The following is a 27,646-nucleotide window of genomic DNA, read 5'->3' on the forward strand; positions in this document are numbered from 1 at the left end:
GAGGCAAGTTTTCTAAGAGAAATGGGTGGCCATATATTATTTAAGACCCAAATAGGAATATTAGGAGGAGCATAAAAAGGTGTCTGTTAAGGAACTGTATACCTAGGGATCTAAATTCTGTAAAATCCTGTAACTCCAAGCAAGCTGTAAGCTATCTTATGGTATGGGGGGACAGAAACGAGATTGAGTTGATGCATTCATGACTCAGGGAGTAAGTCTGTCCCTTTAAGGCCACACCTAGGTAGGTGACCTATGGGAGGTAGGGGCTGTCAGGATTTAGGTTAAATGTAACATCTTTGGATAAAAGAGATGTTTAGCTCATTTTGTATATGACTTTGTAAATGTTTGTACCATATTTAGATAAAGTATAGACACAACACTGTTACAAGGTGGTCATTTAAGAAATATAAGTAAATATGTAAATGAACTCTGATTTCGTAGTACTTAAAGCTTGACAAGATCAGCAGAAAACACAAATAATTTTTTTGATGAAATCTTTTTCTCTAATGGTTTTTTGTAGATGTTACTCAGAGCAGAACAAGATAAGATAACCTTGTTATTTTATAGACATAGAGAATTTGATTTTAATTTGACATGACCCTAAAAATCTTTTAGGCAACTCTTAGATTATATTCAAGTTTAACTTTATTACAGATTGAAGCTTTTTAGTATACATTTTTAAAATTTACTCAGACCTTTATATAACATACTAAACCCTTTGATGGCTTGTCTTTATCCCTCCTATTTGAAACAATATTTAGGAAAACCACTTTTTTATAAAATCCTTTCTTATCTAAAAACATTTTTTCTTTAGCTTCTCAAAAAATATATTCACTACCTATCTATATCCTTTTTAGTTGTTTACTTTGTATCTTGTATTTTAAAATTAACCTTTATAAGAATTTTAAATTTATTATATGGGCTGCAGCAACTAATTAGTAGCCCTTGTTTTTTAAGGAATTGATGATAGGTATAAGACCTTATCATTCCTCAGAGGGGCTTGAGGGGATATTGTTTTGGGTGTGGAAACTGTGAGGGATTTTTGAGTTTTATTTAAATAAGGAAGGATATCCTGGCTCATCCTACACTCATCTCATCAGTCCACATTGTGGAATCTATTTGTTCCTGAAAGAGGGGGCAGCAGAAATAGCTGCTTGGGGGAGGAGACTTTGAGTTTTTAGTTGAGATAGTAAATCTTGTCCCAACAGGGACATTGGAGTTTTAGGTACTATGAAGAAAGGGTGACAGAAGAGGAGGTCTCCCAAAGAGCAGGCCAGAGGCTGGGTAAAATAGTGCTCTAGGGGCTTGCCAGATATGCCCTGAATGATAACTTTTGTCATTGGACTGGGGACCTGGAGAGTAAGGTAAAACAGAGAAATGAGTTCTAGTGTCTAGCCAGAAAATGATCTTTTTTGTTGTTGTTGTTGTTTTATCATAATGGCTACCATGAGGCTCCTCAACATCAATGCCAAGAAGTGGAGTATGGACAGGGGCCCAGGACCTACCAATCCAAAGGAGGTGGCACCTTGCCTTCCATCTGGTGATGGAGGCACTTAGACCTCTAGTGGTTACCTTTGCAGAAAGGGCAGGGTCCTGGTTGGGGGCAGGGCTGTCTCCCATGCTGTCCCCCCTTAAGCATTCTCTGAAGAAATGTTCCTCTTGTCCACCATGGTAGCAAACTCAGGATGTAGGCCGCAGTCGGGTGGGGGTAGCAATGAGGTCATGTCTGTTGTCTTTCTCTCTGTTAGTAATGTCCCAGTTATAATATATAGACATGGGTAGTTGTATTAGTTGATCCAATGACTTTTCTCCTTCAGTCATAGACTGAGTTTTCTACAAATATCAGGGGCTGACTATTAGAAATTTATCTTTGAGGAGAACCTCTCTCACCTGTGACTCTGGGTCCATTGTGGTATGCTTTCTGATAGCATCCTTAAGATGCTGCAGAAAGGTAAGGGGATTTTATTCAAGGTGTTGCTGTAAAGTAAAGTTGTTATTTTATATTGACACCTGACACTCTGTAGAGCAGGTCTCTGAACTTTTCTGGGCCTTGTTTCCTCACTTGAAGAATGAGGGATCTGGTCTAGGTTAAATTATTTTCTTCCACTATGAGATGGCTGAAGTGACATTAATGTTAGTTATCTTTCTTCTTCTTATTATTATTTTTTTTGATTTAGCAATGTTGGGAATTTTGAACCCATGGCTTTGTACATGTTGGGCAGACATTCTCACATTAAGCTGCTTCCTCAGCCCCAAATATCTTTTTTTTGTCTTTGGCTGTACTGGATTTGAACTTAGGGCTTTATGCCTGTGAAGTGGCATTCTACTGCTTGAGTCATATCATCAACCCCTTTTAGTGTGGATCTGTCAAGGGGACTGTCTGTGCCTCTGTAGGAAGGCACATTTATTCCCTCATTTCTAGGTGCCACTAGTATTGGGGCTCAATGTATATGGTAATCATTTCCAACCTGAGTGCCCTGGGATAGAACCCATTGCTTTTCTAATGAGACAGGAGTCTGGTCTAGTAGAAGCATAATATCCTTTCATGACAATTTAAAGGTTTGGATCACAGAGATAAAGGCTTGGATGTATTGGTCTGGGCATTAGTACAGCTGCTTAGATGTTTTTTAATTTCCCTTAGATCTGATACCTGGAAGGGGGCATAGACTCGCCCTCTTCCTACCATTACCTGTTGAAGGGGGAAGCACTCATTAGGACGTTTTGAATATTGGGGTGGCTTAGAAGGTAGAAATTTGTATAGGGTACCTCAGTTTACTTTTTTCCCTTTTATAGAAAAGGTCTAATTGGAGTACCATATTGTAATTTAAGGAACACTGTGAAGGCCACTTCTCTTGGTCACCCAAGGCATATTGAGGCCAGGCCTCAGTACAAAGCCTTTAACATCTACAAGCCAGAAGACTGGAAGGTGCAGATCCCATCTAGAAAGAACAAAATGCTAGGATCCTGCCTTTTAGCTAACAGCAGGCAGCCTCTTTAATAAAGGCTACTTTTTAAACAAAGGAATAAATCATCTGTAAAGTTAGAGAAGGGCATTCAGAGGGCATCCCAGGCCAATAACAGTACCATACTGTCCATTTTGAGATTTTTGGGACTATAACCTTGAGCTAACAATTGGCCTATAAGGGCTGGGTCTGGTGCCCTGAGGTGTGAGGTGGGGCTAGGAGCAGGATGTGTGCAAGGCACCAATGCCCTCCACACACACCTGGGACAAGCGAGCCTGACTTCCTAGGCCTGATCCTGTGGCCTGTTGCCCCTCCCCCCTTCCTGTGTACTCTGTGCGTTTATTCTAGGGGAAGTGGTGGTGGGCAGCAACCATCACCACATGTGGCTGGCGGCCCAGGATGTGCTCAGTCCTCTCTATGGATTTCTTTTGCTATGGCAGGCATTTTTGCTGTGTCCAGGAGCCAGTATCCCTGTGCATGAGTGCGCCTGTTTGTTTTCCCTCCCCCCCTTGTGGGAGTGGAGTTACAGCGTGGGTGTGGCAGCCACAGTTTTTTGTAAGCGCTTTTTGTAAAGCAGTTGATTTAGATTGAGAGGCCTGGCAAACTAATTGGAATAACTTAACTTACAAGGTACCATGTTACAAGTTTTTCATGGGAGGCAGGGTCCCAGTAAGCCCAGAGAGGGGAAGGCAGACAGAGACAAAGGACATGTGCTGAGGCCATGGAGGAAGCAGAAAGGGTGTCCTGACATCTTAGGTAAGGGAGGGGAAGGCAGAGCCTGGAGGTATGACACACACCTGAGGGATTAGCCACCACCTGTGCCTCTAGGTCACTCCCAGTGACTGGTACTGGAACACTTTCAGCAAAATGAAACCTCCACTCTCTGGTCACTGTCTCAGGAAAAAGGGACATTAGACAGGGGGGAAAAGGGAAGCAGTCGTTAGATAATCAAACAGGACTCCCACAATGTACCATGAGGCATACCTGAATAAACCCCAGGCTTGGTCTCAGCCCACAACAAGGGAGCATGAGCTCCCCAGAGCCGGAATTGCCGTGAGGCCAGAGTTGGCAAGGAGTGGCTGGTTTAACACCATGACAGGAATGTCCTTTAGGAAGATAGTAAGAAACAGGCATGATAAACAGTGCAAGAGGTCTGTTTACATGGGGAAGGAGGAGGTTCAGGAGAGGAATTGGTTGATTTAGAAACTGGTTTACAGGCTGATAGAATCTGCATAGGGGAACAGAAAGTACAGAAGGAAGGTTTGGTGCAGAGATAGGGAAAAGATTGGACATAGGAAAGTTCCTTCCATTATCCAGTGTGTTCTCAGAAATTATAGAGATCCCTGAGAATGTTAGGGTTGAGTGTGCCATCAAGTGGCCATTTTGAGTCATTGTCCAATTGATATTCTGGCCAAACCTGATTGGAAAGAAAAATGAGGTTTTGGGCTTTGAGATCAGGTGAGAGCTGTAAGAGCTTGAGGTTGGCCAGTAGGCAGCCCAAAGGAGTGTCTGAGGGAATTTTGGAAGGTCCAGTCCCCATGGTGAGACCCAGTCCAAGGAGAAATATGGTGGGCATCCCGAAGATATTGCTTTCCTGGGCAAAACAGAGGAGTGGATGACCTCAAGGGAACATCTTCAACAAGAGGATTGTCCATGTCCCAGGAACCCAGTTCCTAGAGGGAGTGAGCCAGGACCTATTACTAGAATTTTGACCAACCAAGAGAGAGAACCACAACTCACAGCGCAAGGGAACTCACCAAAGGAGGACTGAGGAAATCAACCAGTGGTGAGCAAGTAATGGGAGCACACTGGCCTTGAGGAGGTTCCCTGTGAGTGAGTGGTGATGGCGGCACTAATCTGTGGTCAGGGGTCCCGGCAAAGCAGCTCAAATCCCAGCAAGTTTATCCAGGCTTAAGGAAGGCATCTCCCACCTACATGGCTTTTTCAGGCCAGTATACTCCCCAAGCTAGGCACCCCTATATAGGGGATGTCTGCCTTGTGGCCAGAGTAGGCTTGGGAGCGCAGCATATATTGGGAGGGCCTGAATTTACTGGGGGAGCAAGATCGATGCCGGAAGCTCACCTGGTCCTGGGCTTCGCACCAAAATGTTAGGAAAATGCCACACACTGCACACAAAGGAGGTTCATGAGAGGTATCTCACACCCAAAAGTTTAATAAGCAGGCTGGCTGGCTGAGAAAAAAATGGTGCATCAGTTTCTCTCGGTGGGTCTGGCTTTAAGTAGCATTTGGGAGAAAGCAAGGGCTAGGGACAGGCAAAGGGAGGTGGCAGGAGATAAGGGACAGTGGGGCTTTGGTCTGCAAGAGATGAGGCCAGCTGTGGCTCAGGCTGCAGAATGGTGGCAAGGGGCAATTCTTATCACTCCTTCCTTCTCTTGCTATCTCTGTACCCCCTGCTCCATGTTCTGCTTAGTACTAAAGGTAGAAAGAGAACAAGTCAGATGAGGAGGTCCAACCATGAACTTTTGAATGGATTGTAGACTATATGAAAAGTGGAGACCCTTTGGGAGTGATGTTACATGGGTTTTGTTCCAGAATCAGTGAGTACACTATTACTTAACCTGCATCCATTTCCCATGTAGCCTCTCTTTGAAATGTCACCTTTCCTCTGTCCTTAAGCAATAGGTATGCTTAAGACAATACCTTAAAGAAGCAATATCTTCCTTCTTCCTTTCTTGGGTCTCCCTTTCTTCCTTTTCCTGATATGGAACTACTGTTCTTTGTCATAGATGCTTTTCTGGTACTCTCTGACTGTCTAGCAGCCAGGAGTAATAAAACCAGATTTCAGCATAATGTTTGTGCTGTCACTACATTCCTGTGGAAATTTAGAAATTAGTAAATTCCTTAGAAACATAAAGAGTTCTCATATTTTCATTATGACAAGAGCACATAGCCCAACATGAGATGATAGAAGATGAAATGCAGGCCAAAAACCTGACAAAATATAACAATCATGTAAGATATAATGAATGCTTGAGAAGCTAATGATGAGGCAGGTTAGCAGGGTCTCCCTTAAGCAAACAAGGCAAACAGGCACCCAATCATGACTCTGAACCATATCTAGAGAAATAAATCCCCTCTAAGTTGTAAATACCCTGTAGGTAAATACTCTTATTGTAAATACCCTGTAGGTGGTAGACATCTTTTCAAGATAGTGTCCAAATAGGCATCTTTGTGTCTGTCTTGCTTGTTATAAAAAAAGTAGCTATCCCCAGTTTGACCTCCCTAGCCAAGTGCTCTTACTTAGGATCTCATGAAGATTGGTCACATCTCATTGCATACAATTAAAGGCCTAAAATTTGCATAAGCCCATGCACAGGATATCCCTTGTTATGTGATAAAGCTATGTTAAGTAAATCTGCCAGCCACCCTATCCCCTCTTAGGGACTGCCCACATTTTTTTCCACCTTAATACTTCTAAATTGGGCTTAAAGAAAGAAGTCAGTGCTTCTGTGCCACCTGGAAAGGGCCCACTGCTTCCCTTGTGGTGATTCTTTCTTTTGTTTTCTTTCAATAATGTTTTGTAATAAATTCTTTGGTGTCACCTGGCCAGGGATCATTGCATCCCTAAGAATGCTCTTATTCCTTACTCTTCTATTTCTTTCAATAAAGTTTTTGCTACTGTTTTGCAATTTTTGTCTTGTGTCCAATTCTCTGTTCAGGTGACCTAAGAACATTGAATCTTTTGGACTGTTGTTTTCTTAGACCACTCAGCCTGGTAACAATGACTGAGTAGCTAACTGTTATGAATCATGTGCTATGAGCTGAAATATTTATATGCTAAGACAGTTACTTACATCAATTAAATACTTACATTACGTCTTGCAGCTCTCTGAAGTTTTTACTCTTATGTCCTCATATCACTAATGTCATGGGAAACTATGGTTGTTTCTTTACCAAATACTGCCATTATATATCACAGAGGAAGTGCTGACTCTGCACCAAGTGTGTGTGGTGTCACAGCTCATTCTCTTATGCAACATCTCTATGGCATTTCCTTCAATGATTGACATGCTCCTCCCTATGTTAAAAAGGGTGTGTTTCTTACCGATTGGATTATTCTTGTCTACCTGCAGCCTGTGCAATGATTGGAAAACTGAGCTGTCTAGTGGCTCTTGATGTACCTTAGTCTTCAGTCCCTGATCATTGGCATTAATATTTTCTAATTGACAGAGTTTATGTTGGGTTTCCAGAAAGAAGACAAAAATTTGTGAGAAGGCCATTAAATAACTAGGTCATATTATCAGTAAGAGAATCCAAGAACTGGAATAAGGCAGACTAGAACCTATTCTCTCATTTCTGGTCCCCCACACCCTCAAACAATTCAGAAGATTTTGAGGGCATCTCAGAGTTCTGCAGGTTGTGAATTCCTGGATAAGGGGGATTAGTACATCCCTTATATAAGTCAATAAAGGAAACCAAAAATCAATAACTCACTTAGTAAATTGGGAACCTGAACAACATTCATCCTTCTGCCAACTTCACAGGACTTTCTAGGAGCTCTGAGTCTTGGCCTCCCCATAGGACAGATTTGGCACCAGAAGGACACGGAAAGTGAGCCAGTCCCTCTTTTACTTTTGCAAACCCTTGGAGGATCTCAAACTTCTCTTTAGAAAAAAAGACCTCAATGCCTCCAGATAAGTAATGCCCAAGCTCCTCTGGGCTTTCACCGTCACTGGAATAGCTTTAACAATTGTTTTTAGTGTAGAGCTATACTCTGTAATTCTTCCCAAACAGGCAATCACAGAGAGACTACTTTGCTTTTCCTTTTACTTATTGTGATTATACACTGGAGTCTCTTTTACATCTAAGTTCTATTTTTTTAGTACATGTTTGTTGATGAATAAATGCACTCTATATTAATGTGGGATTACATGGGATAATATGGATTCTTCTTGAGTCTATATTTGAATCCAGAGTTTCACATATTTTTTTTATTATTGTTATGCTGGATGGGAGTACATTGTAGCATTTACAAAGGTCTTTACAATGTATCAAATATGTCACAGTTGAATTTACTGCCTCTACTGCTCTCTTTTCTTCCTCCCCTGATGCCCCAACCAGTTTCAACAGGTATCTTTGTTTTTGTCTTTACATCCATGTGTATACATTATTTGTGCCATATTTATCTCCTTTGCCTTTCCACATCACCTCTCCCCTCCCACTAGTGCAAACACACCCCCAAACATCCCGGGTTCTCCTTGATGTCAAGACCAGCCCAAATGCTTCCTATTCCATGAAAATAACTCTAGAGGAAAGTATTAAGCACCTTTCAAACAACTGCATATTTTTTTGGCAACCAATCTTATGATACTCTGTGCCTTAAGTCTTTTATTTCCATAATTTAATGTATATTTCTAATGTTTTGAAATACATGACTGGGTGAGAATAGGATCTTTCATTCACATGTGACACAAATAACCTCTGAACATTACCTTCCACTGCACCGCATGGAACAAGGACTTCATTGTTCTTTATTCAGTCCTCAGAATTTTGTCCACAGTAATTTGACTCTTCCCTGAAGATTAAGTAAATATAATGAATTTTTATTTTTGAAGTTAAATTATTAATAGTATTTTTGTAAATAAATTATCAAGGCTGCTTTGCAAGTGATTGAAACTAACATATTATCTTAGGGCTTATATAAACCATAATTTAAACCTTTCTTTTTTAGTCAAAATTAATATCTCCTAATAAATAAAATACATAGAGATGAAATATAAAAGTGAGCATTGCAGCTGGGTATGGTGGTTCATGCCTCTCATTCCTGTAAGAAGGGAGGCATAGATTAAAAAGTTTATAGCTCAAGGCCAGCAGCAGAAAAGTAAAAGTCGATGAGACTCCATTTCAACAAAAACCTTGGGTGTAGTTTTTCACACCTGTCATCTCAGCTACATGGGAAGTGTAAGTAGAAGGGCTAAAGTTCAGGCACACTGACAAAAAAAAGAAACATTACCTGAAAATAATGCAAGCAAAAAGGAATTTTGACATGTCTTGTGGTAGAGCATTTGCCTAACAAGAGGAAATCTTGAGTTCAAATCCCGATACCATTTTTTTAAAAAGTTGACATTGCACAACTTTTCCCTATTTTAGATAAAATGAAAAATATATAATATAAAAATGCAGCAATGGGTGTTGCATATTTAATTAATTATCAGTCAGTATCTTGCAGCACCAAATGTGATATACCACAGGATGAAGAGTTAGGAAATATAGGATATCACTCAGACTCTGCCAATGGCACTTGTCATGTCCTAGGAACCTTGTTTACCATTTTAAAACTTTGTTCCATGTAATAGAATAATCCAATTCAGTAGTTATCATTATAAATTCCTTTTTGCAGATGTAAATTGGAACTTAGGAAGGTGGAGAAATTGATCCAAAATCCCAAGATGAGTGAATTCACAGACAAGATTTGAAACTGGATTTCTGGGATCCAAAGATCCACATAATTAAGTAAAATATTTATTGTTTCCAGAATAGTCAAAGTAACCATGATCTGATAAATGACAACTTAGGTGAGAAAGCTTTAATAATTAACCTAATGTCATATGACTAGTGATTGTAGGAATTGGAATTTAGCCTATTTTGACTCCAAAGGTCAAGTTTTTTTGAAAGACATGTACAATTTTATATGGCTAAAGGATTTGTATCCAATTAATTTTAAGGTGACTCCCCAGATGTTATCAGACAGTACACGACCTATTATTAAGGGAAGTATTCAAATAAGTAATCATGAAAAAGAAATGAGAAAGGGCAATGCTGTACTACACACAAAGAACAAACACTAGTATCCTCAAGTGAGAATAACTTTTGTTCCCTGTTCAATTGTGCAAGTTAGAAGGCACATTTTTTTGGTGGAACTGGAGTTGGACTCTTTCACTTGCTGCAGCCACTTCTTTAGCCCAACCTCATATTTTTCAGCCTACACACCTATTCTTGCCTGGTTTACCAGGAAGGATGGTAACTAATAGTCAAATATTGAAATGAAGTGTTTTTCATTAAAATCATCAATTCCTTTTGGCTGATTATTGTTTACTAGTTACTTTGAATTCTGCATGGTTTTTTTTCTATCTCCATTCCAGGACAAAGCAGTATAACCAACCTGACTGATTATTTGGTAGACTTACGAGTTATACCCACATTATTAAGGCATAGTAAGACAAAAGAACCATTAATTTTGGTTCATGGGATAAAGTGCCATAAAGGACAATAAGTGGGACAGTTAGAGGAAATTTTTAATAGATTGTGTATAAGTGTTAATATTTTATTAATTTGAAATTTCCTGGATTGGAGTTCTCCACTGTGTTTTATGAAAGAATGACCTTATTTGTAGAAAATTTTATTGAAATATCATGGACTAAAAGGATGTGACATCTTGAAAGTATGTCTTAAGGAGGGAAATGTGTCTATATAGGGAATGAGAGGGAAGCCCAAGTAGGAAAATATTAAAAATTGGTAAGTAAAGTTTATATACGCATTCTTTTCATTGCTATTGCATCTTCTTTAAAAGTTTTGAATTATTTTAAAATAGGTATTTACAAAGTCTGTTTCCAGCTTAAATCAATTTTGTGTTTTAAATTCATATGTATGTCCAGGGTTAATGAATCTTTCAGTGAGTGTCTTGAAAAAAGCAGTGTAACACAAATCCTAAACCGAGTGAAATAATTTCAAAGCAGTACCACATAAACCTTCTATAAAATGTGCATTAAATATAGAAGGAAAATTGTTGCTAGTGCATTGGGTTGAAGTAAATGTTCTAAAAGCATCAGTGTTCATTTAGTGTGTTTCATGAAGTGATCATGCTGATTTTGTAGTGATCTGGGAATTATCCTACATGTTCATTGGTGAGACTGTTTTAATCTGGGATAAACCTGCCACACTGAATATTAGGGCAAGTTCAGAGACATGACCTTGAGCTATGTTAAATACCCACAGAAAAATTTGTGGTTTTGTCTGTACGGAGAGAACATCTGTAATCTTCCACAGAATGAATATTTAAGTGAGAAGTGAGAAGTGAACTGTTTGTCTCTCATTTGTGTGTTGACTCAGGATATTATTTTGCAGAAAGCTCCACAGTCTTGATGTGCTAGAGCAAAAATCTTCCACTTCCTCTCAGCAGTCACTGAATTTGAATTTCGTGGGAATTTGGCAATTATCCTTAATTCTCCTACCTACGTATTATTTCATCCTCAAAATTGAAAAGCTCCAGAGAAAAAAATCCCAGGGTGAGCTAGCACATGAAAGTCAAATGGAGAATTTGGGTTTAAAAGAAAATATACCCTAGTTAATTTAATATACCTTGATAAAGTAACCAGAAAGTAAGTGTTTTGTTGATGGCACTCATGTACAATTGTACTTTCAAGGTTTCTGGTGACACAAAACATTACCTGCATTGCTCAGAGATAGGGTCTTTTGAGTTTGTCATTTTTTCTTGAATCATGTTAAGAAATGACGATAATTCCCTAACATGAGTTGTTTTGAGGTGATAACAAGGAATTAAGAAAATATTTTGTCCCTATTTTTCTTTGGTTACTGAAAAAATATCAAAGAATAATATAACAACAACCAGGAATGAAAGAAAGGAAAAAAGCATAGGAAAAAGAGAAAAGCCCGTTAAACTAGCCATTTGAATCTATATCTGAGACCTAGCACTGATCTGGCCTGAAGAGTCAATTCTAACTTCTGTTGCTTAGTTTGGTGTTCATTGAAATTAAAATAATTTCTACCGTGTGGACATTGAGGATAGTAAGATTGTGTTTATGACTGTAAAACAGAGTAATTCATAAAAATTCTTTATACTTAATATACTAAGAAAACCTATAACTTTAAATTCCTAAGAATTCTTGGAAATTATATATTTAATACAAATAATGAAGTATAATAATATCCAGAAGATCAGGAGGACCCAATATAAAACAGACATTTTCTGTTTAATCTTATAATGTTTTATGTATACAATGAAGATTTAATTTTCAAATACTTACACTTGCTTCTGGGTTATGTCTTGTTCTGTGTTGAGCCCTCTTACTTGTACTTGATAGTTCTTTTTGAGATGCCATTGCAATATTAACCTGTCTACCTATTAATGTATTTACACATGGTTTTATATATATGTTTTTTAAATGATGGCACTGCTTGGTATTAGGAAATCTGAACCCTTCTCCATATTTGGATACTTTTTCTTCTCAACATCTAGACTTCTCAGTTCTACCTATGACTTTAGTTCTTCCAGTTTTCAAAATGCTTCTTATGCCCAAATCTTACAAGGTAGCACAAATTGAAATTTTTTTAGGTTCACACATGTTTGGGAAACTCAAAATTGGAGTTGAAATTCATTCAAGTTTGAGAAGCTAATGGGTTTAATTCATTCTTACACTGCTACACAAGACTATATTAGTGTCATGATACCAGTGTCAATATGGGACCTGTTACTGTAAAAGGATAAACTCAATTTTTTAAATAAAATCTTACCTTTAAATAAAGTTATCCTAAAGATAACTAAGCTTAAACTTTAAGTTGTTAAATAAGAACATTACAAAATGTATACAGTAATATAGAATATTCTCTCAATTTTACTTGGGTCCTACATGGGAACAAGGCATAAGAGTGAGATAGTCTTTGTTTTGAGGGCACAATGAAAGCATTGTTCAGTTAGTTTTGCACACAGGACATTACATCAGCTGCTCCCTTGTGATCTTCATGGCTCTCCCTAGAACACTAAGGGCTGCCTCATTGTATAGAACAGCATCTTCATACATGGGTTTCTTACTATTCATTGGTGTTAAATGAAGTAAGAGGGAAGGCAAACTTTCTGCTAATTAAATTTGGTAGAAAAAATTATATGAAAACAAAACTAAATAGGTTGCAGGTCTCCTCAGATCCTAGAAGATGCTAATAATGTGCAGTTTGAAACTCTAATAGGAGAATGTATTATATACAATGTCTCCAGAATTTGTTCAGTGAAATATATCCTGAGAAACTATGTTGTCCTTTTTCCTTTATTCACTGCAAATCCTTTCAATTAAGGCTCATGCTCAGTCAAATCTCCTTCATGAAACCATTTCCAATTTTCCGGGTCACAATTCTTTACTTTCCCTGGGCACATTATGGTATTTAGAAGGCTCACTTTTATTTTTTGCCCACTTGCCTTTTGGGTGGCAGGGATTGTATCTCTCTTCTCCGGTAAATTAAAGTATTTGAAATGACAGACCACTCACCATTCATCAGTTTTGTGTAACACCTCAGCTTAGAACGTCATAGGAGCTCAATAAATGCTTGGGGGAACTGCTCTTATCTATCAGAAATGCATGCTATTTATTTCAGAATTTGTCTTGATCCATTTGGAAATACGTGTAGGTAATATTATTTTTAAGTTTATCTCTATTTTTATTTAACAGTGTTTTTGAGAGATTGGGATAGATAGTAAATCACCTTAACGAAACTATCAACTAAAAGAATTCAATCTACAAAAATCATGCAATGTTGCTTGCATTAAACTTTATCTATAGATTACAAATAAGTATTTCATTTGACAAGCAGACATGACATTCTAGGAAACATTTCAAAATACTTCAAGTACATTATAACTGCTGGGGAAATAGCTACTTACTTTGAAGCTAACATGTGCATTAAGTACTTTAAGGAATACTTACTTTTATGTAAAAGGCTAAATGATTAATGAACTTCTATAAAATGATTAGTCTGGATGAGGAGTAATATAGAAAAGCATACAACTATGATAGAGCTGCACAGATCTTGTTTCCAAATTATCCTTTTATTTAGAACCAGAATTGGACTCAGATCAAGAGGAAAATGATTCTTTTACAGTCAAATACATGTTTTCTAGATGTGGTATTAACAGTAATGATTAGTTTATGTTTAAAAACTTAAGAAAAGAAAAATTTTATATTTGAATAGCACTATATTAATGATTGTAGAAGATGCTTAGTTCTTGAAGAAGAATCTTCTCTCTATTTTGCAGGGCATTTTTAGGAGTTCTTCTGAGAGATCTTCATTGTGACTGTCTTGATCTCTGTGTATTCAAGGACACCCTCTTCTCCCCTAGAGACAGAAAAAGGTAACTATAAACACCATTGCTCACATCAGTGCACGTATACTGCAGTATTTGATTTGGTACATGTTTTTTCTTGTTTATCTGTCTAAGAACAATGGAAAATATTTTCTGTGCACAGAGAATTTCATACAGTAGCTAGCCGATCATAAGTTACATGGTTGAACATAAATCTTTTGTGGAAAACCATTCTGAAAAATGTCTTTCATTTAAAATAATGATGTACACTCAGTTGATTTCCAAGATGTCCATTTTTAACATTATTCTACCTGACCATTAAACTTCTAACTTCTCAAAAGAAAATTCACTTAACAAAATTTATCAATCCTGGATTAGATTCAAATAAATAAGGTAAATATAATTCAAGAGAAGTGGCAATTTATAACCACTCATGTAAATTCATAAACTGATGTTGGCTGTACATTTGCCATCTCTTTTGGCACAAATCATAAGTGGATGGAAAGTTATCATGCTTCCACTTTCCTTCTACAGGTTCCTAAACTTTCAGAGCTGTAATTTTATCAATCTCATTTGATTCTCAATAAAACCAAACAAAACCCTGAACTCTACTGTTAGAGTTTTCTTTATTTTTGGATTGTATGTTTGTTTTCCATTTTTAAGGAGGATAGTGGGAAAAGATTGGCCTACATTCTTTTTTGCTGATATTGGTGTTCCTCTTTAAACATCCTTGCCTATGATCTACCACTTGCTTATGCAACTTTTGAGTTCACCTAAATAACCAGAACTTAACACAAGACAATCTGTTTGTACCCTAGTTTCTTATTATAAGCATCATAACTCTGATCACTTTTGGAAAATATGGTTTACTCTTTGTTGAAGGGATAAATCAATGGATTGGGCTCAGATATCCTCTGTATTATTTTGATGACAAGATCAAATTGCATGTACATAAGAATATACTTAAAATCATTTCACCTGTGCACATGGAGGTGTACAGAAAAATAAGATATTGATTCTTTTCTACCCCTCCTTTCTTGTGATGTAGACAGGTATGTCAAAGACATCTTTTCTCCTGAGAATCCTAATCCCCTTACATTGACTATTTTCCTGGGCAAGTAAGTTTTTGAAAATACCTTTGAAAAGCTTCAATGGGAGTGTTCTTCAAAGTAATGAAAGGATTTAGACTCAACTGTCTGAAATCCATTTATCAACATTCCCAGGGGTACATGTGATGTAGCTGGACCTGCAATGAGCTAACTGCCCTTTAGAGTAATCTAACCATTGTAATAGTGTTTTATACAAAGTAATTAGCTCTGTCAAGGATTTCTTTAGTAATGGACCAACATTATAAAGACAATAGATGAGGAAAGGGGAAAAAGTTTTGAGTCCTCACTTGCTGATGGTTATAAAGCTAGAGATTGAACACTCCATGTTATTTAACTCTCACACCATTTTAGGAAGGGCAGGAATATCTCCATTTTAATATGAGAAAATCAAAGCCCATAAGCTCACAACTGGAACCAGGCCATGCATTTTCTATACATATTCACAATTTACTCACAAGTATAAAATGTGTTTTCTTCAAATTTCCCTCTGGGTTAACATTTTAATACCAAAAGTAACTCATTCAGGCAAGTTAAAATTTTGGTGTATTCAATAATATAAATGAGAATCATTCATTTTAAAGACTAAGTATTTTGGGATGAGACAGATAATTTAGTTATTTAAGAGATGTATTTAAATAATTTAATTGTTTTACATGTTTCTTACAATCACCAATTTAGAGATTCTGCCTCCTTTCTGAAAATGACTTCCAGATGAATTACATTCACATATAGAATAAGGAATCCTAAAAGTATGCAACAATTCAAATACCAATGCATAATGTTAAATAAGGTTCCTTATAAGTAGTAGGAGCTTAACAAAGTATATTTCTCTTCTGCTATTGCCTTTCTGTTCTTATGAAGTACATCCAACATTTAATACACTATGTGGTGGCATGAATTTCTATGGAAGAACCCCTATTTTATTTAAGGTGGTGAATACAGATTAATTCCCTATGAATAACAACCATTTCCATCAAAATAAGCATTTATCTTAATAAAAGTTTACTCTTACAGTTCTCGTCCATTTCCAGACATCTTGAATCCACCAAAGGGGTTCTGGGCAGATGACATCAGGTAGCAATTTACCCTGAAAATAAGGAAGTACATCATAGATCATACATAACCTATCAAACAATTACTCAATAGAGAATTTTAGAAATTCAGAGATGTTTTAAAGAACTACATTCAGTTCCATATAATATTGTCATTGAGATAAAGAATAGCACTATAAAGCAGAATACAAAATGTATTCAGATTTGTGTGTGTGTGTGTGTGTTTGTGTATACCACAGAATGGTACAACTATGTACATGGGTAGTCCTTTGGGTGGTATATCATGTCTTCAAGAAGTAGTACTGAATTATAAAAGATAGGATGCCAGTATGCCATAGCAGGAAATATATGTTTGCTAGAGATTAAAATTTGCTATTTAGGTATATTCAATAGGACTTGCAATTTTCTTGATGTTTATTCACTTATCAGGCTGTAATCAGAATAATTTTTTGCAATAATTTTTTGCAATTATAGTATGCATCGTAATATTCATCAGTTTTTCCTTGGGAAGAATTGGACTTTAGGCTGGTCCTATGGATAAAGTGGCAGAGAGTACCTACAAACATGGAGCTCTGAGTTCAAACCTCAGTACCACCAAAAAAATTACTGGTCCTATTTACCAACGCTTATCAGCTGTCATAGAGTGTTTAAAGATGCTTATATGAAGAAATATAACTACAAAAATGTAAAGAAAGTTACAGATAAGATTTCAATAAAAGATCCAGACAACAGAGGGGCTTAGAATGCAGTTGCTTATATCATGAACAATTTGTTTAGCTCTAAGTTTCCTAGTGACCAAAGTTCAAAGCAAAATCTAATTAGCTAATGATTCTTGTTACACACAAAAAAAAATTAAAGGAAAAAAGAACGCTGTATTTTTATATTTTTCTTCCCTACATGCTATTACACTAGTTGAACAGCCAGGTGACCCCCAGATAATCTGTACTGTGCATCGAAGACTTTGGTCATTACTTTGATTTTGAGGTAATGTTCAGATATTGCCTCAGGAAAAATATTTGCTATTCCAATTCTCACAGTTCCACATTCTCACGAGGCCTCAGAGTCCTTACCCATGCCTCCCATACTGGAGGGATAGTTCCTTGAATAAATTTATACCTTTAGATGTAGGCTTTTGTAAGCTTTGGAAACTGCTCTTTCAATTAAAAATAAGATCTCTACTTTAAAATTATGAGTAAAATACCAGCAACTTTGAAATTCAGTCATTCTCCTATTACTGGTTGAGTATCACGAATCCTGAAATTCAAAATGATCTAAAACCATATTTTTTTTAAGCAGAATGTCAGAGCATTTTAGATTTTGGAATTTGGAATCACAGATACCAAACTTGCACTAATATACTGTCATGGTTGAGAGACATTGTTTTAGAGTCGGACGCAATAGGTCTGACTATCAGTTCTGCTATTTCTTCTGGTATCTAAATAAGTTACTTAAGCCCACTAAGCTTTTCACCAATAAATTTGAGATAACAGATAATCTTTGTAAGGTAAAATAAAGTGATGAAGGTAGAGATACATTGCCACATGGAGTAAATAGTCAAGGAAGATGACTCTTACTTGGCTAGGAGGAAAAGATGCAAGAGCACAAAGAGGGAGAGGAATTGCTTAGTTGTGTCCATAAGGACATTTTTCATCATCTAATGCTGTTTTCTTTTTTTTTTTATTCATATGTGCATACAATGTTTGAGTCATTTCTCCCCCGTCCCCTCACCCCTCTCCCTTACCACCCACCTCACCCCCTCCCTCTCTCCTCCACCCCCTCAATACCAGCAGAAACTATTTTGCCCTTCCTTTTCTTTTTTTTCCTGAATAGGTGTGAGAAGGAAAATAATCTTGTGCTTTTGCCAGGACTGAGGAAAGAACAGGAAGTTTGATGGGATAAAAACAGTTGAGGAAACAGTCCAGGAACAGGTGACTGGGAAGTGATACAATACTTTGAGAGGCACAGCCTTACTTAGAGTTTAAATCTAAAGTAAATATGAAAAAGACATAAACTAGGTCCAAATGAGGTGGACATGCTGTTCAAATTTCTAAATTGCACCTTTCAGCCATCTCTAATAATTCTAGAAAAGTAAGAATCTGATACAAAAATTAAATGGTTGTATCCATAAGGCTCTCAGTAAACATTATCTTATTAAACTTTTCTAAAGTTACTTTTCTTTTATCTTCTATGTACATAGCATAATGCTAAATGCCTAGACTTGCCTATCAATACCTATATTGCCTAAATCAAATATCCACAAAGTATTTTGGCTAAGGAGTTTCTAAGGCTTGATAGATTTAAAGAAAGGTCTTCCAGAAAAAGTTATTTAATTAGGATTTTTTTTGTCATCTTTATGATTTTTTTTTAATACAGCTTCTACGTTACTAGCTGGGCATGTAACTTCAAATGAAAAATTCAAGCTGAAAAGTTCAAGTGAAGTGAAACTTTTAACATGTGTAACACTGAAAGGCCTATATAACTTCAGTTTCACTTACCACACTGTTCCCGCCTGCAGAGCAGAGGAGATTGTTATGGCTCTGTCAAGGTCTTTGGTAAAGACTCCTGCTGCTAAGCCATAGGGAGTATTGTTAGCTCTCTTGATCACTTCCTCTACAGATTTGAACTTCATGATTTGCTGCACTGGTCCAAATATCTATACCACAAGAAATTTATGAAAAAAAATAGGTTATAACTAAATATTTTAAATTATATTGTAGGTTTACTCTTTTCTAAATTGGTTAAAGGTTTGTTTCTCAGTTCAGACCCACGTGTAAGAATTGTAACGGGAAGGTGTACAAAAGGAAGGTGAAAATAGGCAATGATCATATGTTAAATTCCCTTTGAAATAAAAAAGGATACAAATAAATAAGGCAATAATTATTTTCCATGTGTTGGAATTAAGGTTCATGTAACTTATACTAAGCATGAGTTCACTGGCAATGGCTGTAATCATAGCACAGGAAACAAAATTCACGATTGGATTATTCTGGTAGTCTCTAGTTATCACAGCCCAAACTCTATTGTGTTTTACCCCAGATAGGCAGATTTTCTCTTAAAATGCAAACTTCTGTATATCTATAAAACATTTATAAAAACTAATAGAAGAGATAACTCTATGAGTGTTAAAAGAGTATTATGGGAAAAGTGAATGAGGTAGGCAAAATCAGAAATGACAAATGGTTTTCTAATGTTCCCCATTGATGTACACGGTATGGGAAGGTGGGGGCTCCCCTATACATTCAGTAGAGACTGAGTGCAAATCCTAAGATTGTAAGTGTAATCATGACATTGTAACCCAGGAACTAGAAGTAGAGAAGCTGCTGCTGCAGTAAATGTGTTAATATTTTATATAGCATTAGTTGAACAGATTACATGGCTCTAGGATCCTACTTCGAAGCATTAAGATAGTATTCTGCTATATATACATATATAAATATATACATAGATGATAGGTAGATAGATAGATGGATGATAGATAGATATCTCTTGACAATACACACCCAAGCCCTTTTTGCTTTAAATAGTTTTCAGATAGGCTGTCTTGCTTTTTGCCCAGGACTGCCCTCAGACTGTGATACTCTTACCTCTGCCTCCCTCTTAGCTGGGATTATAGACATTCACTACCATCCCCAGCTTGTTTTTGTTATTATTATTTTTTTTTGTAATATCCCTTCACTAACTTTATTGCCTGGGTGGCCTTGAACTCTCATTCTCCCATCTTTGCTTCCCACATAGCTGTGATTACTACACTTATTATAGAAACACGATAAATGTTTACTTGAATTATGATTGTTTTCCTCTACCCTTTCTCTCTGGTATTGATCAAGATGCACAAGAACTACAGCTCAAACCAGTCAAGAATTTTCCAATACATGCAAACGTTATAATTCCGTTGAGGAATGAGTTGATGAGGAGAAGCTCAGTATGTTGGATATGCACGTGCTATATTTTGTTTTCCCTATTTACTTATTCTGTTTGAAAATCTGATTGTGCCCCTTCTCCTTGATTTGATATTTGAGGGGGAGGTGACAAAAATAACCTCAGGGCTAGATGTGGTGGCTCATGCCTGTCATCACAGTTACTTAGAGAAGGATGTTGGTTTGAGACCAGGCCTGCCCCAAAATTAGCAAGATTGCATTCTCAACAAATAAGCTGAGCATGGTGGCACACGTCTATAATCTTAGCTATGTGGGAGACATAGGCAAGAGGATCACAGTCTGAGGCAAGCCCTGCACAAAAACGTAAGACTGTCACTAAAAATTAAGTAAAGCAAAAAATGCTGGGGTGAGGCTACGGCACTACCAAGGAAGGTAGCAAGTACAAGGCTTTCATTTCAAATCCAATACTGCCAAAAAGAAAGATATAAAGTAAGAGAGAGAGATGAAAAGAAGGAAAGAAGAAGAAAGGAAAGAAGGAAGGAAGGTTGAGGTAAGGAGGGAGGGAGGGAGGGGGAAGGAGGAAGGAAGGAAGGATGAAAGAAGAATAATCATGTCATATGATGGATATGAAGTACAAATATATTCTGTGTATATGCTGTATATTATACATGTAATTATATCTATTGTGTTTAACTTCTTATTTGCTATATCACTCCTCACCTTTCATGTTCTCTTTGTCTCACACATCCTAATTGTGTGCAATGTTTTTAAATATTTGGTAGGTATATACACATTTTTTATATTTATACATAGAAAATTAGGAAGATAACTGGAGGTGAAGAATGCAGTGGAAGTTGAGGAGTGATTTGTGGCTGAATCATATTTTAAATATATAAAAAGTATATGTGTAGTAAAAGGACATAGGGTAAATATGGTCACAATACATAGGATTTGGACATTAGTTTATTTATTTGTATTTAGAAAGCATAAAGTCTACTATCAGCAATTTTCAAGTATATGATCCTTTGTTATTAATTATAGTCACCATGCTGTACAGTAGATATCTTGAACTTATTCTTTCTAACTGAAGTTTGTGTCCTTTAACCAACATCGCCCCAGTCCTCATCTCTACAAAGCCCTGGTAGCTTCCATCCCATTCTCTGCTCCTGTGAGTTAATCTGTTTCATGTTCTACATATAATTGGGATGGTTCAGCATGTGCCTATCTGAGCCTGGCATATTTCATGTAGCCAAATGTTCTTCATGCTTACCTGTGTTGTCACAAATGGCAAGATACTTTTCCATTCCTTCCAGGCTGTGAAGGAAGGAATCCCCTAAAGATTGTTAAGACCCCTTCTGTCTCTTTGGCAAGAAATGCTTGGCAGGCCCAATGGATTCCTTTCTATATTGAGTTTTAGTCACAAGTAACTTAAGCCATTATCAATGTCAGAAATGAAGAGGAACAGCCACTGAGAAAGATGGTCAAAGAGCTGAGAATGTCAGAGGCACAGCTGGTGCACACAGACAACGCATGGCAGCGAAAGGAACAGAACAGAATGACACCATTACCTCCTCCTTGGCAATGCGCATCTCATCTGTCACATTGGAGAAGACCGTGGGCTGGACAAAGTAGCCTTTGTTCCCCCAGGGTCCTCCTCCACATTCCAGTGTGGCCCCTTCTTTCTTCCCACTCTCAATGAGGTCCAGTATTTTATTATGTTGTTCCTTGTCAATCTATTTAAGAAATAGCACATGAATAGTAAAAAATATTAGCAATTAACAAAGGTCATGAGTCTGTTAATGAGGGGCTAAAAATGCTAGGATATTGTTATTAAATCTAATGTTGAACAAAACAGCTGAGAGAGGTTCAGATTCATTCTTTGGGACATTCACTTCACATAAACTTTTAGGAAAGAAACCTCAACAATATTTATATTATTAAACATAAATCTAGAGTCATGTAAGATGCGAATATTATAATGGCAAAAACACCTGAACCTTTAACACACTGTCATTTATTCACCCTGTAGTAAAAGTTTGATAATGAACTTGCACATTTGCTGGGAAATTGTAGTCCTAACTGAAATAAAGTGAATATAAGGAAAAAGAAAGAAGTTTGATCCTGGTTTAATTAGACATGGCAATTGGGAATCAGATGTGTTTGGATTTTAAAAAGACGTTATACTTCCTATCCTTACAGAGTCCCTTCTGGCCTGGTCCATGCCCATGGATGGGGCATCTTCCAGATCAGTAGGTTTGATCGACACAGATGGCCAGTCCAGGTTATCTCCTTTCTTCATTAAATGGGCCACATGTATGTTTATGACAAGTATTATAGAAGTTAAATTTTTTAAATAATATTATTTTAAGGGCAAATAAAAAAGCATTCAGAGCCCTGGTTGGAAGTTATCAGAAACACATACCTCTCCCCCATTATTGTCTTAGTTCCTATAATGGGTGTTTGAATGATTGACTGACTATTGGTTTGATATCATCAGTATGGACTGCCTGTCTCAGGTGTGGCTTGAAGTAAAACAAGAGATCTAGGAACTAAGATAATTAGGGTTCTTGCCAGGTTAATTCGTCTCTTCTTACTACTCAAAAAGATAGAATTCTTTATTTTCTTCTTAAATTCTACAAATTTCCCCATTTTGAATGCTCAGTAAAAAGCTTCCACAAAGTTATTTCTGACCTCACACAACTCAGCTCTTATCTAATTAAATTATTAAGTGCTATGTGCAATCAGAAACTACTTTAGAAAATTTGCACAATAATTGGTGCCATGTTTCTTGAGCCCTTTCTTTGCATAATACTCAATAGGACCTTCCACAATGAAAGCCTATCATTTCTAACAGCTTATAGAAGTTGTGGTATTGGTTTAAAAGGAGAGATATTTTTGTTATTACATATTAATTAATATAATCAGACTGAAGGGTTGCTGTTAGATACATTCTGCCTGGTTAAAGTATTCTTGTAAATAGTGATGGGTTCCATATACTCCATGAAAACCTTCTTTGCCTAGTGCAAGATGATAATCAGACTATGACCTCAAAATCAGGATTTTTTTTATTTCTAGATAAGTTTCCCATGGGGTGGTGGAGTGGCTAGAGTGGTAGATCATCTGCTTAGCATAGCAAGGCCCTAAGTTCAACCACAGTACTGCTGAAAAAAAAAGATATGTGACCCAAGTCGTATTGTTTCTCTGTAAATTGACAGAGTGCACACGTGGATCCAAACCCTACATGTGCAATAAAGAAAGGGACCGAAAAGATTTATTTGTAGGAATACTTATGTAATCACTGACTTCTAAAAATAGAGACTTTTATTTTAATGTCTTGCTACTGACAATGTGCTTGTAGACGCACTGTGTCCCAGTGTGACTCAAATGCATAGGGAAAATGGAGGAACACCACGCTAGAGCGTGAGACTAGTGACAGAGCATTTCAGCTACATTGAGGGATGCACTCAATTTGGCCTGGATAATTTTGATTCACTGTAAATACAAATCTCATTCAGCAGGTTTAAGATAGACTAAGGATGAACTTGGCTTTCTTTATAGAACTCAAGCACTGTTTCATAATGCTTATAAGTAGCAGGAGTACTTTACTACCAGTGAGTCACTGGTTCATGCACTGGTCTTTGGATTGTTTTAGGTCACTACATTGTTGTAATATTCTTAAACTATATATTTTTATGTGTTTGAATGTGGAGAATTTTTGATTCCTTAGGTTTGATGGATTGAAAAGGAAGTTAAATTGAAAAAAGACAGAGACTACCCTCAAATTAGTTGTAAAACATAGATCAAACAGAGTCATGAGAACAAATATATAAAGTTATTCATCTATACTATTGTCACCAAGGTTTAGAGGCATGAAATTTTCACTTACTTCATAGATATTTGGGTTTACACAGTAAGCCAGTATTCTGATGTATGCATTATATAGCTTGTATTATTTCACTGCTCTATGACCACATTTTTACAGGTGGTGAAATGCAGTCTCAGGAAAGTTTTCTTTTAAATAAAATCTATAATTCAAAAACTATCTCTCTATACCATGACAAGATCCTACTCTGTTGATGTTAATATGTTTTATGTAGATATACTCTCTTCTTTTTTCAAATGATAATTCTGATTTTCCAGGTTTAAAAGAAGTTACATAGTTTTGTCTATGAATTCAAATAGTAAAATCACTTTTAAGATGAAGAAAAATATACATATGAATATACATATATAAAACAAATATAAATAATACACAATAATGCAACTGTTTTACAAACTTAAAGTTTGTAATCTTTCAAATAAGAAAAATAAACTTCCTTTAAAATTATTTTTCCTGAACAACTATTTTGGCCTTTATTTTCTCTATATTACTCTTTTGTTATAATATTAATGAAGAAGATTCTATAGATATATTTTATATGTGTTTTACTTAACCAACAATGGTGGACACACTAGGCTAAAGCTTAGTGAGTGTCTTTTTTTCATAAACTCTCTTTTATGACAGCAGATAACAACAGATGAAAAACTATGAAAGTAGAGAAGTCCTGAGTTCTTCTCAGTCTCTTGTTCTCAAAACTCTAAAACACCTACTTATCCTGTGAATTCAATGTAACTTGTGATAAAAACAAAATTACTTATAAAGATTAAAGTCTTACATTAATCAGTCAGACCAGTGGGTTTCTTACTTTACAATTCAATTCAATGAATGGATATATCTTTAAAAATCTATCTTAACTCCCTCCTCTGAGAAACAATGATGTAGTTCAGTTCAAAGTTTTTGAGACTGTGATTGAATTGCAGACTCCATAATGGATGAAAACATTGGCCAACCACAGTTCAATATTCAATATCTTAGATATTCTCCTCTTTTCTTTTCCTAAGTGTGTATATATGTATGTATATAATGAGAAAAGCACTTTAGGTTTGTAGACATAAACAGACATTTAGATAGAAAATAAAAAAAGTTAGAATTATATTCATTTTTGTACTGTGAGATCAGTTTATATTGGAATCAAATATACCTCTTGCACTCATTTGATGTTACCAAATATGATAAAAATTGGCAATTCACCTTCATATTCATTAAACTCAAAGACAAATCCAAAATATAATGAGATTAAATGAAAACAAGTTATGACTTTACTAGCCAGTTGTGTTAGGACTTCTAGGTTTCAATATTTGCAGTTGCATAAGTCCTAAGGTTTTCTCATTGCATACTTGGAACTGATAGTGCTTGTCAATTTTCTTCTCACCTTCACTTACCAGCCTGGCTTCTAAACTCTTTCTGTACATGAAAAATGTACAACCTAAGAACAGAATGATTTCTTTAACATGGGGAATTAGATGTTTTAATCATTAAATTGGTAAAGATGTGCAGATAAGAGGTAAATCTTAATCAAAATTAGGTCTGGAAAAGAAATTTGAAATGGCATTCTTTCTGTTGCTCACTTACCTGAGGGCCTTGAGTTATTCCTGGAGTCAGAGGATTTCCAAGAATATACTGCTTAGCCCGCTCAACACTCCTTCTCACAAACTCATCATAAATTGATTCCTCCACAAAAAGCCTGGATGCAGCTATACACATTTGGCCCTGATGGAAGAATACCCCTTGGTGTGCAAATTCAACGGCCTGCTCCACTGCAAAGAAAGCATTAACATTAAAGAAGAGAGATTTCTTATCAGTTAGAGATGAATCACCTTGGGATGTAACACATTTGTACATGGAAGCAATGCTAGGAATCTCTCTGTATAGCTATCCTTGTCTCAACTAGCAAAAATGCTTTGTCTTTCTTATTATGCTTCTGTCTTCTCTTCAATAAAATTAGTGATAAAGGCAGAACAGATTCTACCTGGAAGTGAGGCGGGGAGGGAGGGGTAGGGGGGAGAAATGGCCCAAACAATGTAAACACACATGAATAAAAAAAAGAGCTTTCTTTTTTTGTCAGTATTGGGGTTTGAACTCAGGACCTTGTGCTTGCTAGGCTGGTATTCTACCAGGCATATTCACAGCTCTAAAGAAGAAATACTTTATATTTTCATATGTGTTTCTCAGAGGCAGTATGATGATATAGAAAAATGATGAATTGTATAATTAGACATGAGCTAACCAGAGTTCAGCCTCTAAATGCCAGATGACAAATTAATTTTTAAAATCCTGTATTTACTATGGAAATAATAACAATTACTATCATATAAAATATGATTACTATTACAACTTTAATATGGATATTACCAAGAATATGAATTTCATCATAAGATCAAATATCACTTCAAGTAATTTTTATAAGCATCACCATTTATAGTTAAAGAGGTCCTTATATTCCTTTACTGTGAATTGACTCCATATACTTATAACACATTGATAAACTAGATACATATCAACTTTTTTGTGTATCATGAATGTTTCTTTCAAGCCTCAGGTTTTAGGTAGATAACAAAAACATCTGCACTGTCCATTTCCTTAAGTAATTTTAATTTTAAAACTTTCTTAAATATTTTCATCAACAGGAAGAGTGACACTTCTGAAAAAATTAACATGAAAACCTAACTAAGCCCCACTACTCTTTAGAATCACTTGCCAATCTTATGATCTTTTTCTAGGACAGATATTTCCAAATATACATAAAGCATATGTAATATTATTTCATATATGCTTATAAAATCTTTTCTATTTAAATAGGTGGCACAGTGTACCTGACTTGCTCCATTAGTATCTTGTTGATCCCAAGAAAAAGAAAAATGTTTTATTTGCATTTTGTTTTTCTAATTGCTGAAGATTCTATTCAACACTAAAGCAGTTCTGTATGAACGTGGGATCTCAGCATAACTGTGTAAGATGGGGAAGCAGTTCACAGATAGACTTGGAAAATTAGAAATCTTATCATTTTTGTAGAATGTTCACAAAGGTAGTATGTTCTAAGTAAAACTTTCATTAAGGTCACAGCAGTAACACAGGTACTTCTATGAACCATTTGTGTTTATGACCTCACATATTGATAATGCAACTATTTACAAGTTTAGAGAAATGTTTTAATGACTGTTTCTGATAATGAACTCCTATGTAGAAAGTTATTTGGGGATTCTATTAGATAATATAATCAGAATGAACCTATAATATCATATCTGGGGATAACATCAAAATTGTAGAATTAACATATGTAAGCTTAGCTATCCTTGATTGGAAAAAATAAATTTTAAAATAGGTATAATTTCTTCTAGCCATCCTATCTGATGTGCGTAAGACTCAGAATGAAGGGAGATGACAAATGTGAAATTACTGCCTCACAGTGGGTCTCAGTCCATCATGTCTGCAGAATCTATTATGCTATTACAATACTAAAATTTGAAGGTAATGATTATTAAATATACATCATGGTTCTGAAATGCAAAACGTTTATATTATCTAGGGTTCAGATTAGGAAGTAGCAATCTATTCCAAAGCCACAAACTGTTGTAGCCATGTTCAGTTTATGTATGTGTTATAACTTCAGGACAATTTAAAATGCTTTTAAGAGTAATTATGAACACAAATAGTTCATGGAATTGACCTGTGTTACCATTGTGATCTTAATTGAAGATTTTTTTAGAACATACT

At 36.1% G+C, this 27,646-nt stretch overlaps 1 protein-coding gene across 1 annotated transcript in view; it reads right to left on the bottom strand.

The window, feature by feature from the left end:
- Positions 1 to 13,737: 13,737 nt before the first annotated feature.
- Positions 13,738 to 27,646, bottom strand: part of LOC109700678 (aldehyde dehydrogenase 1A1-like) — a 30,952-nt gene continuing 17,043 nt past the window's right edge. The window contains exons 9-13 of the mRNA XM_020185955.2: positions 25,505 to 25,689; positions 21,621 to 21,785; positions 18,670 to 18,827; positions 16,135 to 16,209; positions 13,738 to 14,045 (exon numbers count right to left, since the gene is read on the bottom strand). Of these exons, the coding sequence (XP_020041544.1) occupies positions 13,973 to 14,045; positions 16,135 to 16,209; positions 18,670 to 18,827; positions 21,621 to 21,785; positions 25,505 to 25,689 (656 nt within the window). The 3' untranslated portion in view covers positions 13,738 to 13,972. The remainder of the gene's footprint in view (positions 14,046 to 16,134; positions 16,210 to 18,669; positions 18,828 to 21,620; positions 21,786 to 25,504; positions 25,690 to 27,646) is intronic.

The sequence above is a fragment of the Castor canadensis genome, chromosome 13 (assembly GCF_047511655.1).
Source record: "Castor canadensis chromosome 13, mCasCan1.hap1v2, whole genome shotgun sequence".
NCBI lineage: Eukaryota > Metazoa > Chordata > Mammalia > Rodentia > Castoridae > Castor > Castor canadensis.